General features: G+C 41.9%; 1 protein-coding gene across 1 annotated transcript in view; it reads right to left on the reverse strand.

Moving 5' to 3' along the window:
* The window catches only part of LOC131787495 (uncharacterized), a 122,944-nt gene that overhangs the window by 60,010 nt on the left and 45,228 nt on the right, over positions 1 to 17,706 (reverse strand). Inside the window, exons 42-60 of the mRNA XM_066171922.1 lie at positions 16,741 to 17,304; positions 15,622 to 16,173; positions 14,825 to 15,388; positions 13,714 to 14,262; positions 13,155 to 13,510; positions 12,526 to 12,712; positions 11,525 to 12,073; positions 10,423 to 10,974; positions 9,184 to 9,738; positions 8,087 to 8,647; positions 7,062 to 7,619; positions 5,956 to 6,507; positions 5,053 to 5,277; positions 4,293 to 4,628; positions 3,330 to 3,887; positions 2,549 to 3,100; positions 1,850 to 2,410; positions 1,006 to 1,566; positions 35 to 583 (exon numbers count right to left, since the gene is read on the reverse strand). Of these exons, the coding sequence (XP_066028019.1) occupies positions 35 to 583; positions 1,006 to 1,566; positions 1,850 to 2,410; positions 2,549 to 3,100; positions 3,330 to 3,887; positions 4,293 to 4,628; positions 5,053 to 5,277; positions 5,956 to 6,507; positions 7,062 to 7,619; positions 8,087 to 8,647; positions 9,184 to 9,738; positions 10,423 to 10,974; positions 11,525 to 12,073; positions 12,526 to 12,712; positions 13,155 to 13,510; positions 13,714 to 14,262; positions 14,825 to 15,388; positions 15,622 to 16,173; positions 16,741 to 17,304 (9,441 nt within the window). The remainder of the gene's footprint in view (positions 1 to 34; positions 584 to 1,005; positions 1,567 to 1,849; positions 2,411 to 2,548; positions 3,101 to 3,329; positions 3,888 to 4,292; positions 4,629 to 5,052; positions 5,278 to 5,955; positions 6,508 to 7,061; positions 7,620 to 8,086; positions 8,648 to 9,183; positions 9,739 to 10,422; positions 10,975 to 11,524; positions 12,074 to 12,525; positions 12,713 to 13,154; positions 13,511 to 13,713; positions 14,263 to 14,824; positions 15,389 to 15,621; positions 16,174 to 16,740; positions 17,305 to 17,706) is intronic.

Here is a 17,706-nt window from a genome sequence, read left to right on the forward strand (position 1 = left end):
TACCGATGAATGCAGATGTAATTCTTTTACTCACTGTCTGTAACTTTCTGTGTGATTTCCTCGGCAACGGCTTTCGTATCACTGGTGTCATTTGCCTTCACAACATTCTGCTTGTTCGTGGTAGTAGCTGAGGCCTCATCCGGATCTGCCTGACCTCCCAACATCAGTGGAATGACCTTGATACCATCCTCTTCTAATTCACTGGCGGCCTCTTTCACGTCGTCCTTACTGCTTCCTGATTTCGCATCCATTACTACCAACACGACCTTCTTGGAGTCTGGACGGCCGTCCCGAAACACGCCTCTAGCCGTCTCTAGCGCAACAGAAAGCGATGAACCTCCACCAGGTCTTCGCAGACCCTGAATAGCTGACTTCAAGGAAGCTTCATCCAACTGTTGTGTAAACCTTATCCTTATGCTAGGAACCCGACCAAACAGTATGACACTGTAGTAGACCCGCTGAACACCGTACGTGTCAATCAGTTCCTGGACCACCTCTTTGATTTTAGCGAGGTTTGCATTAGCATTTGATGAGATGGTGCTGATAGCGAGTACAAGGTCCATTTGGGGCACAGCTGGCAAATCTTTGATGAATAAGCCAAACAACATATATTAGGGATGTATTTCGATTTACCTCCTTTAAGGTCTCTAGAACAGGGTTCTACTCGTTTAACAGCAAAAGTAAAATACTTTACTACCTCTGCTTAATTCATCATTTCTTCTGTATCGTGGAGTCCAACGATTTTGCAGGTGATGAGAACAACAATATTTGTTAGGACAGAGATCTTTTCGTTCAAGCAATGGTCATGGTCAAAGAGGAGACAAGTAGAGGTAGTGTAAATGACATGCAGGGATAAAATCGCCTCAACCGCTGATAAACAACACGAGGCCTGATGTTTTAATTTCAGTCACTTTCGACAACGCAGAATTACTGACAGCTGGTCCATAACGTTCCCCTTCGACTATAACTCTTAGATTCAAAACTTTTAAACAAAATTTGAAATACCTTTCAAAATCATCTCCATTATCTGTTCCGCAGTCACATCTGGATCCAGTTCCCTCTCTGTCATGATGAGGTAACCGCGATTGGATGTAACCCTTTCCAGTTCATCGGGGTCTGCTGATGAACCAACCGCTACCGGGATAATTTTAACACCTTCCTCCGCTAACGGAACGAAAGCCATCTTCACATCTTCGGGACGACTCGTGGATTTCTTATCAGTTATCACAACAATAACTTTCATGGCATCAGGACGTTTTGGCTCAGTCTCGAATAATTTCTTGGCCTCTTCTAAAGCTTTTTGTAAGTCAGGATCTCCAAAAGGACGACGAGTATTCTTTATCTTATCTTTTAGAGAGTTGATGTCAGAAATCTCTCGGCTAAAGCTCAGTTTTCGAGTTGCGTCTCGGCCAAACGTGACAAGACCGTAGCGGATTCTACCAGAGACTCCATACTCGTCAACAATGGCATTAATAGTCTCCTTCATACGCTGGAAGGTATCTGCTGCTGATGTAGCATAGGCACTGATCACAAATCCTAAATCGATTTTGGGAGTTCGAAGTTCATCTAAAAGATACAATGACATAAGAAAAAGAGACGTTCACGTTAGGAAAGCATTCTGTCGTCATATATTTACAATAAATACCAATAAACAAAGATGTCGAATATTTGTCATGAGCAAAAACAAATCTTGAGTCCCTCGAAAATTCCAAGGAGGAGGAGGAGGAGATAGGCCATAAACTAGGCGACAAATTCCTTCATTACTACACAGTCGGACAATTCGCAAGCCTCCAAGGCAGGGACAGTAATCGTTGTGTCTACAATGACCACAAATACAGACGCAACTAACCGTTAAGAATGTTTCTGACAATCTCATCTGAGATGTGCCTGGGTTTGTCTGTAGTCTTCGGCTTAATAATGTCTTCACCGATGGATACAATAACCTCCACTTCATTCAAGTTGTCCTCGTCACCAAGCGGAACTGCAATGACACGGATTCCTTCATTCTTCAGCTGTTTGGCAGACATCATGACATCTTTGTTGCTGCTGTCTGACTCCCTGTCGGTCATGACTATCAGAATCTTCTCAGCATCCTCCCTTCCACCTGCACCTGGGCTGAACAACAACTTAGCCGCACTGAGAGCTTCATCCAATGCAGCTTCCCTAGATGGCTTACCGATTCCATCTATCAGTTCCTTAAGAGTGCTTGGACTTGCCATTTTGTCGCTAAATTGCAAATCCTTCGTCGGGGGATCTCCGAACGTCATCAAAGCGTAGTGCACCCTTCCGTGCACACCAAATCTATCCACAAATTGTTTAACTGTGTCTTTCATTTTCATGAAGTTTGCATCTGACTGGTGGGCTGTGGCGCTGATGGCAAACGCTATGTCCATTTTGGGAACATTGAAATCTACAGAACGAAAAAGGAAAGGAATGAAAACCCATGGTTATGATTCTACGTGAATAAATTCATCCGTGTATGAAGTAGTGGCGACTAGCACAAAACAACACAATAAAAGCATATTTGAGCCTCGCAAACATCACCTACCCTCTAAAACCTTTTCCATGATCTCTTGGGCGACTTGGTCAGGATTGCTGGTGTCTCTCACGTTAATCAAATTGTCTTCCTCGGATGTTGTAGCCTCCATTTCATCCTGTGCAGCCTCTCGTCCAAAGGCCACTGAGATAACTTTGACACCAGACCTCCATAGAGACTCGGCTGACAATTTAACGTCATCGAGACGGTTATCAGACCGTTTGTCCATCACGAGAACCAACACTCTCTTAGCGTTCGGTCGGGGGGAAGCATCGAAGATCCTCTCAGCTCTTTTTAGTGTATCTTTTAGGCTTGCACCAACTGAGCGTTGTGTTTGTTGTAGGATTCCTCTCAGTTGTTCGTCGTTCACAGGCCGTGTAAAGGTCAGTCTTACCGCCGGGGTAGATCCAAACACGACGAAGCTGTACTGGATTTTACCGATACCATATTTGGCGATGACCCTGTCGATAATGTCCTTCATTTCCCGGAAGTTTTTCGCTGAGTCGAACGCACCACGGGCACTTATGGCAAACAACAAATCTAAATCAAGTATCTGAGGGATGGCTGAAAAGAAACAATAACAGACAGTAACAAAAGAGCTACATCACAGTGTGTCTCTCTTGGAAAATGAAGCTCAAATTGTTTAAGGTAGCTATCAGCAGTCCAATCCTCTCCATTCCAAACCAACTTTTGAAGGTTTAGGTGAATTTCCGAGTGTTTGCCTATCCTAACAGAAATTAGTTGAGTGAATAAGTTTGGAGATAAACTTTATGGATTAATGAGTAACACCCACCTTCCAAAACCTTCTCCATGATTTTTTCTCCTATTTCATTGGGCTCTCCTTCCTTGTCAATAGACAAAGGCGTTTGCTTGTCAGGTATCATTTTCTCCAACTGTTTGTTATTTGCTTCATCCCCTACAGCTACTGCAACAACTGTTACCCCATCTTCCTCCAGCGGTTTAGCAGCCTGCTTTATGTCATCTGACGTTGATGACGATTTAGCATCAGTTACTACAACCAGCACCTTGTTTGCTTTGGGTCGGCCGGAATCCTGCTCAAACACCTTCTTTGCTTCTAGTAGCAGTCCCTCGAGATTTGGTAATCCAGAAGGTTGCGACAGCTCGTCGATATCCCTGGTCAGTTTCTTAACCTCTTGAGGATCTTTAGAGAATCGGACAACGAGCGATGCAGAGTCGCCATAAATGATTACACCATACCGTACGCGATCTGGGTCGTACATTTGTATAATATTCTTAAGAGCATTTCTCAGCATCTCAAAGGTCTTCACTGCATCTCTACCAGCGGTATTGATGGCAAAGAGGATATCAAGGTAGGGTGTTTCTGGATAATCTATAATAAAAAAAAAAGGAAAAGAATCTACATTGTAAAAAGAGTAAACTAAAGTTACTTATCAAATTCGGTGTTGTAATCCACACAAACAAGTTAAGCACTTACAAAGAGGGCAGTGTTTTCGAGTGAACAGAAACTAACGTTTAAGTGAGAAATGGAGGTTTCAGTCGCAGATAAGCTACAATTAAAAAATTCGCAGGAGCTTAAAAAACATTCAGGCTTCGACAAGATTCGAACCTGTGCCTTTGTCGGGCCCTACTATCACGTACGCTACGAGCCACATGTTAGGAACCAGGCAAACTCAAATAAATGTTGTTAATTTGAAACTCAAATTTAAATTGTCCAACGTTCACACAAGTCCTTAATACATCGACTCTCAAATTTCCCAACGCGACTGCACCTCACCTTGTAGAGCTTTTTCCATGATGGCATGAGCGGTTTTCCTGGCGCCGTCAGTACTGTTAGCCTCAATGACTGCACCCTCTTCAGGCGTCAAAATATCAAGTTCATCCTCATCAGATTCTTCACCCAGGGCAACAGCAATAACCTTGATGCCAACGGGCTGCAACTTGAAAACTTCCTTCTTGAGATCCTCTCCCCTGCTATCGGATTCCTTATCCGCTATAACAACTAGAACCTTCCTCGCATTAGGCCGGACTTTAGCTGCAGCATCAAACTGCTTGGTGGCCTCTTGCAGCACCTCAACCAATGCTGCACCACCATCGTTCTTGGAAATGGATTCTGCAATGATCAAAATTTAAATGAATGTCACCCAAGAGACTAGAACCGCCACCTCCAGGACATCGACCACAAGGTAACCGTATCTTACCAAATTTATAACATAAACGACCAATCACAGCGAGTGTTGCTTTTCACAGTAGAACAAGATGAAAACAGATGTAACCAGCGTCAAACGTACGGGAAGTGGCTTACAAACGCATATTTGCCTTTAGTTAGTTAAAACTAACATGAAACAAAAATTTCGTGTTAAATTTGCCATTTAGGTCTCTATACAGACTCCGGGAACAGTTGACAACACGAGGCCCCTATTTAAGTCTATTTGGACCAACTACTTTCATTTTTAAAAAATTTTGCAAATTCAAAGCTATGCAATAAGATGTTACGTTTATAAATTAGGGGTCTCAAACTTGTTAGTTGCACATACTGATGCGCTGTTTTAAATCCTCGTCGGAAGGAAGCCTACGATCGAATGGCAGAACAGTGGTTGGTGGGTCGCCATATGTAATGACACTGTAATGGATTCGACTTGAGCCAAATTTTTGCACGATTGACCGTATGATGTCCTTCATCTTCGCAAAGTTTGTCGCGTCATCTATAGCTCTGGCGCTGATGGCAAATGCTAAGTTCATCTCCGGTATCTTAGGAACATCTAAAGGAAATCAAGGAAATAAACACCATAGGTAACCTAGCAAGTTTTAAAGGTGAGTTTTCTACAGTTAACATGCTTGCATTCTTTAAAAACAGATCGACTTGTCAAGCCAATACTTGAAGAACGTACGATTGTCACGACAGAAAAATCAAATGCTTGCTTTCTAATTCCCTTTGATATTCAAAATTATGACAAAATTCTCGAACGTGATTGGTTATCGGCAAGTCAATTCTAGCATTAGTCGAAAAGTTAAAGAAGGCAATTAACACGTCATTTCTGTGTACTTGGACGGTACATTAAGTCAAATGAGCAGGCTGATAGACAGACTATTTGGTTTATTTACCCGTGAATAAACGCCAATTGCTATTTTTTTTTCTGAATACGGTCGACTTTTTCGTTTCTAAAATTTATCACAGTTTTAATGAGCAGCACTGTCTGTCGCACAGTTCTGTCTGTAATCATACCGTGATTGAAAAACCGGACTTCCGCCTCGCAATCGTGCAATTTCTTTGATCACTCGCATGATTACAAACAGAATTGGACGCCACTTGGACCTATTTCCATCACCGTGTTCACTGCTTGGGTTAATGGTGTAGTGATTTAAGAGGGTGTTGTTTGTAAAAGCTACCATCCCTAAGTTTTAAAATGGTGATTATTAAAAACATATAGTGCGAGTACCTTTCACAATCTTCAGCATAATAATCTCGGCAGTTTCTGCTGGATCATCACCTTCGTCAATATCTACAAGGTTCTCTTTGTTCGGTGTGGTTGCAGACAGTTCTTTCATGTCGGACATTTTTCCAAGGGCGACTGGAATAACTTTGATGTCGTCTTCTTCCAAGAACTTGGCCTGCGTCTGGACATCTCCAAGAGAACTGCTAGACTTGATATCAGAAATCACCACCAGCACCTTCTTCGCGAGAGGACGACCTTGGGTTTCGAAGAACTGCTTGGCTTTTGAAAGAGCACTATCTAATAATGCTCCTGAAGTTTTCTGAGCCGCGTCGACTAAGTTCATCAAGGCTTTATCGTCCAAGAAAGCTGCATCGTAGGAAATTCTTATAATCGGTACGTTTCCGAACGTCATAACAGCATACCGAAGACTAGATGTCCCGTACTGATCAATCATGGCCTTGATGATATCTTTCATCTGCTGGAAGTTGTCTCCGTCTTTTACTGCGTTAGCACTAAGGGCAAATAAGAGGTCTGTTTCTGGCACGGTGGGAGGATCTACTTGGAGGAAAAGAGAGATTCATAGTTGAGTTGAAGTAAAAGGAGTAAGTCGGGAGAGCGGAAGGTGTGGATGAAGAAAATGAGGAGAAGGACAAGGAAGAGACGGAGAAAAAGAAAAAAATGAAAGGAGGTGAGTGAGAAAAAGGAAGAGGAAGACAAGGGAGAGACAATGGTAATCGGAGGTAAGACAAACAGTGGGAGCAGGAGAACGCTCCAGGAAAGAGCAATGGAAAGAGGAAGCAAAGGAGAGGAACTGGAGAAGGAGGATGGAGAAGCGACAAGGAAGGTATAAATGACAGAAGTTAAGACAAGGATAAATGGAACTAAGTAGGTGAGGTACGAGAAGAAGCTGGAGAAGAAAGAGAAGAAGGCGAGATGGGAAAAGGAGAAGGATGTTAAGAAAAAGAAGGAAGGAAAAGGCTGGGAAGGCAATAAAATGTCATGGTAGAAGAGAAAAAAGAGCAGAAGGAGTGATTGGAGGAGATGGAAGACAATCTTTGGTAAGACCAAGCAAAACCATCACTTTGAGAACGCGTAAGCAGAATTCTCACCCTCATGGATCTTCATGATGACTTCTTCACCCACGCTCGACGAGTCGCCATCCTTGTCTGTTTTAATAACGTTTTTCTTGTTCCCTGTCATAATTTCAAGTTCCTCGTCATCGACATTGGGTCCAACGCCTACGGGTATGACTTGGATGTCGTCATCTTTTAAGACCTTCGCCGCTTCCTTAATTTCACTTTTATTATTGGAAGAATCGTTATCGACGATGACAGCGAGGACTTTTCTAGCACCAGGTCGGGGGGTCGCTTGATCAAACATTGTCTTTGCTTCCTCTAACGCCTTCTGCAAGTCTGGCTCTCCACGGAGTCTTTGTGGCAAATCGAGGGACGATAACAATGCCATCTCGTCAGGAAAAGTTCGCGAGAAAGGAATGTATGTTGTCGCTGACTCGCCAAACAGGATGACTCCATATCTTATGCTGACCAACCCATACGAATTAACAATATGTTTGACCACATTCTTCATATTTTCATATGTCTGGCCGGCTCCGGTGTCTGTGGCACTGATGGCAAATCCTAAGTCTACCATTGGTATCGGCATAGAATCTATTAAAAATAAAGAAAACAGAAAGTTTTGCCACCAAAAGTTACGGGGGAAGGAGAGCTATGTTACGAGGGGGGGGGGGGTATACGATATGAAAAACATTTCCCTGTCCCCTGAGTCAGGATCTCCATAGAACCCCTGCCGATAGATCTATCCAATAGATTCAAATAACTTATCTTTTTTTAACCAATCGTTGGTGAAGACACAGCGAAAATTGCCGTTCTAAGATTGGTTAGCATTCTTGTTCTCATTTTCTCATGGCTATTTTGACTCTCTTATTGTCAACTAACCGATGCATCTGACAAAATTGATTTACCTCAAACATTTCATTTTCACCTGAACACCATTTTCTCATGGCTATTTTGACTCTCTTATTGTCAACTAACCGATGCATCTGACAAAATTGATTTACCTCAAACATTTCATTTTCACCTGAACACCAAATGTTCACGAAATCCTTTCTACTAACCATTGTTTGCTCTTTCTACAACTTCTACCGCAATATCCTCGGAACCATCATTATCGTCAGTTTGGATCACATTGTTCTTGTTCAGAGTTGTCTTTTCAATCTCTTGTGGATCTGCCTCTTTTCCAAACGTAACAGCGATAACTCGGACTTCATCCTGAGCCAAAGATCTGGCGGCTACTGTCACTGCGATCTCATCACTGTCAGACACCTTATCCATTGCCACCACCAGGATCTTTTTAGCATTAGGACGACTCACGGCTGCTGTCTGGAATAGCTGCCGAGCTTTTCGAAGGGCCCTGGCAAGGTCGGCGCCCTGCTGATTCTTTGTGATCTGCTGTAAGGTTTCTCTCAATTCCATGAGGTCGCTCACGCCTCCAAAATCGAGTTCAACAACTGGGGTCTTCCCAAATGTTATGATACTGTAGCGAGTGGCAGATGGACTGTAGCTGTTTATGATCTCATCCAGTAGAGATTTCATCTTCCTAAAGTTGTCGTCTGAGCTTAATGCTGTGGCACTAAGAGCAAATGCAATGTCTACCATCTGTTCCTCATCGGTGACATCTAAAGCAAACAAATGACAAGCAGGAAAATGGATTAAAAGCGACAAGATTAATAATCAAACGAGCCACTATCATTTAAACAGCCGACCTTACACAACTTGCGGCTGAAAAAGAATTTCTTCTTAGGGATGGTGAGGGAAAAAAGAAGTACGTAAATGTCAAGACGGCAGCCTACATTAAGTTCGTTCTAAACCCATGGGCTCTTGGTGCGTATTCTTTAAAATTGTCAGCGCCTCTAAAACGACTTTCTTCGAGATATTTTGATTACCGACGGTTTTCAAGGCGCAATAAAACGTCGCAAGTTGAAAGGATATTACGAAACAGTAGTTCGGTAAATGAATTTTAATTTGACTTGCAATAAATCATAATTTGAGCGACTGCAGAAAAAAAACCTGAAAAATTAAGGTTAAAAGCGAGGCAAGGTTTAGTGAGTTCTCCGATCCCGTAAAGAAAAGTGACAATCTAGCTGTGAGGATCATGTTTGCACGTGATTGAATTGAATTCATAAAATGACAAACTTGGAACATGTTAAGTTACCTTCCAGCACTTTGATCATTATCTTTTCAGCAGCTTTCTCTTCATTCTCATCTTTCTCCATCTCCACCAGGTTATTTTTGTGTCGGGTGATTTCCTCCAATTCCACTTTGTTTCCTTCTTCACCGAGCACCACTGGAACAACCTTAACTCCAGATATCTGTAACTCTTTTGCCTTCCTTTTAGTGCTCTCCCTTCCACTCGACTGCGTCTGGTCCATAATGACAACCAACACCTTCTTAGCATCAGGTCTCGCTCTACGCTCAAAAATCTCTTTGGCCTCCTCCAGGGTTTTGTCTAAAGCTGCACCAGAGATTCGTGTGAAACGATTGATTCTATCCTTGAGAGTAGCGACAGTGTAACGCTGGCTCTCAGCAAAGCTGACTCTCTCAAACGGTTCATCACCAAAGAGAATGAAGCTGTATCGAATATCGCTTTTTCCGTAACGATCTATTATCGATTTCATGGTGTCTTTGATCTTTTGTAAGTTGGCATCTGCATCCGAGGAACCGATGCTGATAGCAAATCCCAGATCGAGCTTTGGAATCTTTGGCAGTTCTACAAAAAAGAGAATCTTTCGATAAGTAGTCGGAAATGTGGCACCGGTTATGCTGCAGCACATGTGCGACGTCATCTGCAACTTATGGCTCTATGTTATACGTTTCAGTGTATTATTGGAGATCTAGAGACATTTTAGGATATGGATCATAGATTCAAAATAATGATTTTTCATAGCATGAAACCTTCTGATACAGTGTAACGCAGACGTTAAACTTGCGACAAACAACACTTTTTTATATTCCACGACCGATATCAGAATTTTGTCTTTCATAATTTTCATAACTTTAGCTGAACTCAGGGACTTAATGTCAAGTAAAATACAGTCTTTGATAAGCGTCTTTGCTCGTAATAATGAGAATCTGGTCTCGAAACGAACACTGTACCCAAAGTACAGAGATATCAAATCGCCGGCAGATTAATTTAAACAGCTCTAGAGGCGAATAATTGGGCAAAAAGTTCACTTCAAGCCATAGGTTTCGAGTTTCCTACCTCTTGTGAAAAAGTGGGTCATAGATTTAAAGAAAAAAAACAATATTATTATATGAAACAGATATCTAGATTTCCCATATGACTGACCAAAATTTCCGTTAGTTTATTAGAATCTGTAAAACCAATGCAAGAGAGGAAACCAAGTAACAAAAGCTTTTAGCTTCATCATTTAGCTTTAGTTCCGTGACCCACCCTGTATAGCCTTATCGATGATTATCTCTGGCCAGGTGTCGGGCTCAGGAACTGGACAGACGGCGATGAATTCCTTGTTGGTAACCAGTACTTCTATTTCATCGACATTAACCTCTGACCCGACAGTCGCAGGTATAATTGTGACATTCTTCTCTATAAGCGGTTTAGCTGCCTCCTTGATGTCATCACGGCTATTGGCTGACTTCTTATCTATAAAAACCACAAGCACTTTCCAGCTTCCAGGTCTGGGCGAAGCATTTTCGAACAGTTTTTCTACTTCTTCCAAGGCTTCCCTCACGTCTGGTTCACCCGTTGGCCGGCTAACGTTTTGAACAATTGTCCTAAGTGCGTCTTTCCCGCGGTCATTGTCGAAATCAGCGACAGTATTAGCTTTGTCTCCAAATGTCACGAGTGCGTACCGGATCTTGTCAACGCCATAAAGCTTTACTATAGTATCTACTGTATTCTTCATCTTATCGAAGATATCGTCGGCGTCTACAGCAGCAGCACTCAAGGCAAATGCAAGGTCGATTGCGGGAATATCTCGAGTGTCTGAAATAAAAAAGAATGAGAACATCCCGCAAGGTTTCTAATAGAAATAATAATGATATTCATAAAGACGTTACCTAGACTGAAAACACAATATTCTTGTTAAATCTTAATTAATGTAAAGTCTTCATTTAAAAGTTCTTAGCTTATCGCAGGTGCGACGTTCGTATGAAAGATCGTTCAATTCCTTTCCAGCGGCGTATTGAAATGTGGATTGACCCATAGCAATTTTTTTGTCGGGAGATGAAGTTCTCTATTGTTTTTCGGGGTCCTACCACCATGGAGTTTAGATCTTAATACAAAATACCCATGCAGTTGTAGTTGCCAAGGACAGTTATGGTCGTTAACAGTTCTTTAAACTAACTGCAAACGAATATAAGACCGCCTTTTGAATAGGGTTTAAGAGGTGCGTTGACAATATGACGTGTAAAGATACGCCAAGTGAATAATTGAAAAAACTTTATGCACTCTAACTCATCCAATGATGTCTATCTATCACAGAGACTAATTTCAAAGGAATAAAGAATCGACCTCAAACCTGCTTCATTCTTACCTTTGTCAATGTTTCTAATAATCTCTTTGGCCACGCCCTCAGGTCTATCGGTTGTATTGGTGAGAATCGCAATATATGTGATGCTTCCTGTTTCTTCTTGATCCACCTCATTACCGACACCAACAACCATCACCTTCACTCCATCACCCCGAAGCAGTCTTGACGAGACCTTGACATCGATCATGTCACTGTCAGATTTACTGTCTACCATTACAACAAGAATATTTTTCGCACCGGGCCTCTCTGTGGCTGCGGCGTTAAGAAGATCCCTTGCTTTGTCCAAGGCTTTATCGAGAGAGCTTGAACCAGTTGTTTGACCAATGGAGTCAATCGTTCGTTTAATATTCTCGTCGGAAAGTTGGTCGGTGAAGTCCAAATGAACAACAGGCGAATCTCCGAAAGACAAAACACTGTAAAATATATTCGATGTGGGATAAGTGTCCACAACGGATTTTATGATCTCCTGCATCTGTAGGAAGGTTCTATCCGAATCCATGGAGTTGGCGCTGATGGCAAACACAAGGTTGACGTCTACTAATTGAGCAGGTCCTGTGGCACATAAAAGATAGATTGAATTCCACACAAAGTTTCCATTACTAACTTATAGTATTGAGAAAACGTAATTGAGTGAGGTGCGCGAATTTCGCTCATTGAAGTAGCGAATTTCAAAGAATACTTCGCCCGAAGAGTTACGTATTTGACAACCGTCTTCACTCTCTCTGAAGTACTAAGAAAAATGAAACAGTTCAATTCTATTTTCATGAAATTTGGGTTACTTCGAAAGTTTGTTTTGCTTGGACTTTCAAATATTCACTCAATCAAGGTAGAGTTCGTGGCCTGGTAATTCAAAATGTGAAATTTCACCAGGTAGGCAAGTAATCAGTAGGGAGAAGTGCTGCCAAGCTGTACTGTCTATTTAAAAAAATGGATAACAGAATAACACAGAGCACTCGTTGAACAAGCACAGCGATAAAATTACAAAAATGTGTGAGGATACGTACTTTTTATAGCCTCGTCTATTTGGACGACAATAACCACTGTCACTTCCTCTGGTCTATCAGTTGGTTGGACTGGCACAATACGATCTTCGTCATCTGTAACGGGCTTGACATGTTCCTTGTTTACTTCATCGCCAATAATAACAGGGATTACTGTCACTCCCAAGTCCACCAGTCTTCTAGCTCTGGCCTAAGATGGTTAAAATAAAATGTGTTAGTACTTTAACCCGCGTCAGTAACAGCAGTCTATAGTGATATACTTTCTTTCGTTTCCTTTCAGCACGAAATTAAGGAACGTTTGCGGTCACACTAGCAATACAACTACATCTCAAAATAAACAGTCTGTACGAAGTTGTCGCTGTCGAGAAACATTCGTTCATACGGTCATAATCATACAATCGCGAGATCGAAAGTGGCTTGTCGTATTTAGAATCAGTGCGTCCCACAATCGTGACAAATTATTAGGATGGTCTATTACTATGTGTTCTACCCAACAGATTTAAGAAGAAATAACTATTTCAGCACAGTTAAATCAGAAACATTTGCGCGCCGCTAGTGTAGGACGAATATAGGTCCGAAGCAGTAAAGAAGAGCACCTCTACTGCAAACAATTACAACTAAATACCGTGTACCTGTACGATAAGAGGATCACTCGATGATAACCGATCCATTATCACCACTAAAATTTTGTGCGTCTGATCTCGCTTTGAACCTTGGAACAGCATTTCCGCCTTTGCTAGGGCCTCGTCTACATTCGGAGAACTGCGAGTCGATATCATGTTTTCACTGACAGACTTCTTTAGCTCGTCCGGATCCTTGACCTCATCTGTAAATCGGATCCTAATCGTGGCGGACGAACCAAATGTGATGAGACCATAATGTATTCTGTCCACGCCGTAGTTGTCGATCACTTTCTGTACTGTGTCCTTGAGAAGTTTGAGGTTCCCTTGGTCAACGCTAACGGCAAAAGCAAGGTCTACACCTGGTTCTATTTGGAGATAATTGGCAAATCATGAAATAAAACAGATACAGGTATATCTACAGTAACCACTTCGGGTAGAGGTCAATATCGCAATATTCTTACTTCTTCTCGCAGCTAAATTCCTACCAAACCTAACAATGGAAAAAGGCAAATTTTTTGAACGGCAATATTGCAAGATTTCACGACATATTCAATCAATACTTTTTTACCTTTCAGCACTAAGATGATGATCTTCTCGCCCAGTTCTTTCGGATTTTCATCTGGTGTGGTTTTCGTCACTTCGTGAGGAGTAAACTTCTTCAGTTCTTTAGGGTCAGCTTCGTTACCAATTACAACGCTGATCAGTACGATATTTTCTTCAGTCAGACGATCTACCTCGGCTTCAATGTCTTCTTGGCTGCTGCCAGACCGTCTGTCAGATATCACCACTATAACCTTGCGAGCGTTTGTTCTCCCGCTTGTCTGAAAAACATTCTTTGCAACACTGAGTGCACTTTTTAGGTCTGGTACTCCAAATTTAGGTAGCAGCCTGCCAACATCAGCTTGTAGCGAGTTATCTAAGTTACTCTGTATGGAAATGGAAGTATCAACTTCTCCTCCGAACACAATGACACCGACTCGTATCAAATCCATGGAGAACGTGTCCAGGATCGAAGTGATTGCATCCTTCATATGTTGAAGGTTGTTGTTCCACCTTGAAGAGGTTGCAGTGATTGCAAAAACAATATCCGTTTCAGGAATACGCTCCTCTTTTGCAGCTGTTGACATCGAAAAGAGAAACTATCAATCAAGCGATGGAGCACTCTACGACCGACTGAGGCGCATGCATTTCCTTTTCCTTTATTGAATTATCTTTGATCGAAGTTCAGAGGAAACCCCTAGTTAAGTATCTAGCTATAAAATTATCCCAGATATAATAATAGCTTAGTAAAATAACTGTGAAGTAAGAACACCTAGAGGAACCGTCTACAAAACTTCAAAATCTTGCGTTCTTCAATTGTGACAAAGATACGAAATGTTTGATTCAACTGCCCGTCTCGAAAACGTGTGCTATTTTTCAATTATTTAAAAGTAGCACGTTTGAAAGAACCACGTAGGATTCTGCGCAAAGTTTGCGCGGGAAACTGCGCAGGAAATTGCGTGCGGCCGGCTAAAGTTTATACCCTCTTGACCACTATATTAACAACATCAACCCACCGGCGACGCTTTAGGTTTAGGAATCAACGCAGGCTACAGCGGTGGGAACGAAGCGCTTTCACTGTCTCGCCATCATTATTCCCCATTCGTACGTAAAGAAATTATAATGGAGGGGCTACTTACCACCAAAGGTCTTCTCGACTATTTTCTCTGCAAGTTCTTCTGGATCAACGTCTATGGACTCTTTAATGAGATTCTCTTTACGAGATATCACTGTTCCAAGCTCATTCAGATCTGTTTCTTCACCAATCGCGACCATGATTATGCTCACGTCTCCTCCGTACAGCTCTTTAGCAGCTTGCAGCTTCTTCATGTTGTCTGCGTCACCAGTTGACTTGTTGTCAATCAACACGACTAGCACTCGCTTTACCCCGGGCCGCTTGGGACTCTTGTCGAAGGCTTCCTTAACTTCTTGCAAAGCTACATTTAGTCTGGGGCTGCCAGGAGGTAGTCGAACACGGCTGATGATGGATATGAGATCTTTGTCGCTTAGATTTTGATCTCGGAAACTAATTAAAGGTTGAGCTTGGGTACCAAACACGACGGCTAAATAGTGAAGTTTGACAGCGCCATACTTTTCGATGATCTTGTTGATTGTCTTCTTCATCAAAAGCGAGGTCTTGCCTGATTTTATGCTTGTTGCGCTGAAGGCAAAGCATAGTTCAATCTCCGGAGTCGGTTTAAGACCTAAAATGTAAAAAATGTACTTCAACCATACGAATGACGGCGTCTTAATTCAGATATAAAATGAAGGAAACCAGGAAACAAACTCTCCAATAACAAAGTGTGGATCACGTCTAAGAACAGGACAAACTCAACTGACAGAAAATGTGACTCACTCTTTCGCCTTTTTACACAGAAATTTTTCACACCACAAGAGCAATTTAAATATCCGATCTGTATCAATAAAATATGTATACCTTCTTTCAGAACTTCGTTGATCTTGTCCACACCCACTTTAGGACCTTCTTCTGGTTTTGACGGAATGATACTTATCTTATTTGGAGTGACCACACCGCAAATTGGAGGAACGTTCCTCATGTTCAAAAGAACAACAATAATCTGAATTCCTTCCTTTTCCATTTCCTTCGAGGTTTTGGCTGCTGCAGCCGTGTCACTGCCAGTTTGTTCTCTGTCCGTGTATATAACAACAACCTTTCTTGCGTGAGGCCGGCTTCCAGATCCTACTGTAAACAATTTCTTTGCTTCCACCAGGGCCAGATCAAGTCTGGCACGAGAACCCAATCTGGCAGGTAGGTTCTGTACGACGGCTTTAACCTGGCTATCGGAAGAGAACTTCCTTTGAAAAGTATGGACTCTTCTTATTCCTGAGTTGTAAGTAAGGAAACTGTAAGCAGCTCTGCTAATTGGATATCTATCCAGAAGTTCTATACCCATTTTCTTGAAGAACGGCATGTTTCTAAGACCAACAGACACCGCAATGACAAAGTCATGTTCCTCGCCTTTCTCCTCTGAAAAATGAATCGTACAGTTCAGTGGACAAGAGATACTCGCGGTAGAATTTAAGGACAATGCATTGAAAGGTTTAACTCTTTACACCCTAAAATCAGTAGACATTCATTCCCTAAGATGCTGACAAGAATTTGTGTAAAAATCAACAGTTTCTATAGCTGCTGATAATTTTCTTTGTTCCAATGACCTTACTGCATGATTCAGGTGTGCCATTGTAAAGAAAAATTAGATTATAGGGGTTTAAAGAGTTTGGAGAAACAGTATTTGAAAAAACGTAACTTCTATTAGTTATGTAATTACATTCTCAGCCTCATTTTTGCCATATTTTGCCAACTCACTGTTGTGTGTGACGCAACTGACTTGCACTCAAAGTCTAAGCACTGAACGTCAACTGAGCGTCGAAAAAAACCACAATCTATCTGCTAAAAATTCACGTTTTAAAACTTCATTCCATTTTACAGGAATTGAGTCCCGTTCAATTTTCCTAACAGTCCACCGTGTATGAAACAAAAATGAGAGACAATGTAAATATTTAACTTTTATAACATCGCGGTAAGCGGATTTACCTTCAAACACTTTGCGGATTATTTTCTCTTTAAAATCAATGACAGTGACGTCGGTGGTGACGTTGATAACGTGGGTCTTGTCAGGTGTGATCACTCCAAGTTCATTACGATCTACTTCGTTTCCAATGGCAACTGCTATCACCCTGATACTGTCTTCCTCCAGCATTTTCGCACTTTCCCTTAATTGGGGAAGCTTACTTGTAGACTTTCTATCCAGGATTACCACAAGAACTCTTCTTGCATTTGGACGCTCTGGTGTCTCATAAAACAATTCCTTTCCCATCTTTAGAGCCTTATCTAAATTAGGAAGCTCTCTCTCTCTGGAAATGATATTTAAAAAACTCTTGAGTTTCTTATCACTGGGGAAGTCATCCAGTAAGGCGATTCTTGTGGTTGCGCTCGATCCAAATACAATGACACCATAGCGGAGCTTGTTCATGGAGTACGTGTCAATGATGGCCTTTATAACTTCCTTTACTTTCTTGAAGTTTTCATCTGCATTTGCTGACGCAGCGCTGATCGCAAACACCAGGTCGACCTCTGGGATTGATGGAAGGAACAGATCTGTTGAAAAAATGGGTTCGATGATTTAGATAAGCTAACATGTCTTAACATTATAACTGAGGGAGGGCAATAAATTTCTGCAGGAAAAAGAGGACGAGGGGATGGCGCAGTGGCGACAATGCTAGCCTCCAACCACTGCGGTTCAATTCACTAAAATGGCGTCATATGTGGAGTTTGATCTTGATTCTTGTCGTTCCTCGGGTTGGAGGGAGGATCCATGCTCTCCTCCCTCTTCAACTGGAAACATCCTTTTTCCAACCATCGACGACGAAGACTCCTCAGTGATGATGCCTCTGCTATAATCTAATTTATTTATTTCAAAGGCACACCCGTTCAAAATAGCCCCATTTAACAACTGAACATATTTCGAAATAACCGAGCACTATACAGAAGAAAGCAATA

This window comes from Pocillopora verrucosa, chromosome 9 (genome assembly GCF_036669915.1).
Source record: "Pocillopora verrucosa isolate sample1 chromosome 9, ASM3666991v2, whole genome shotgun sequence".
NCBI classification, from domain to species: Eukaryota; Metazoa; Cnidaria; class Anthozoa; order Scleractinia; family Pocilloporidae; genus Pocillopora; species Pocillopora verrucosa.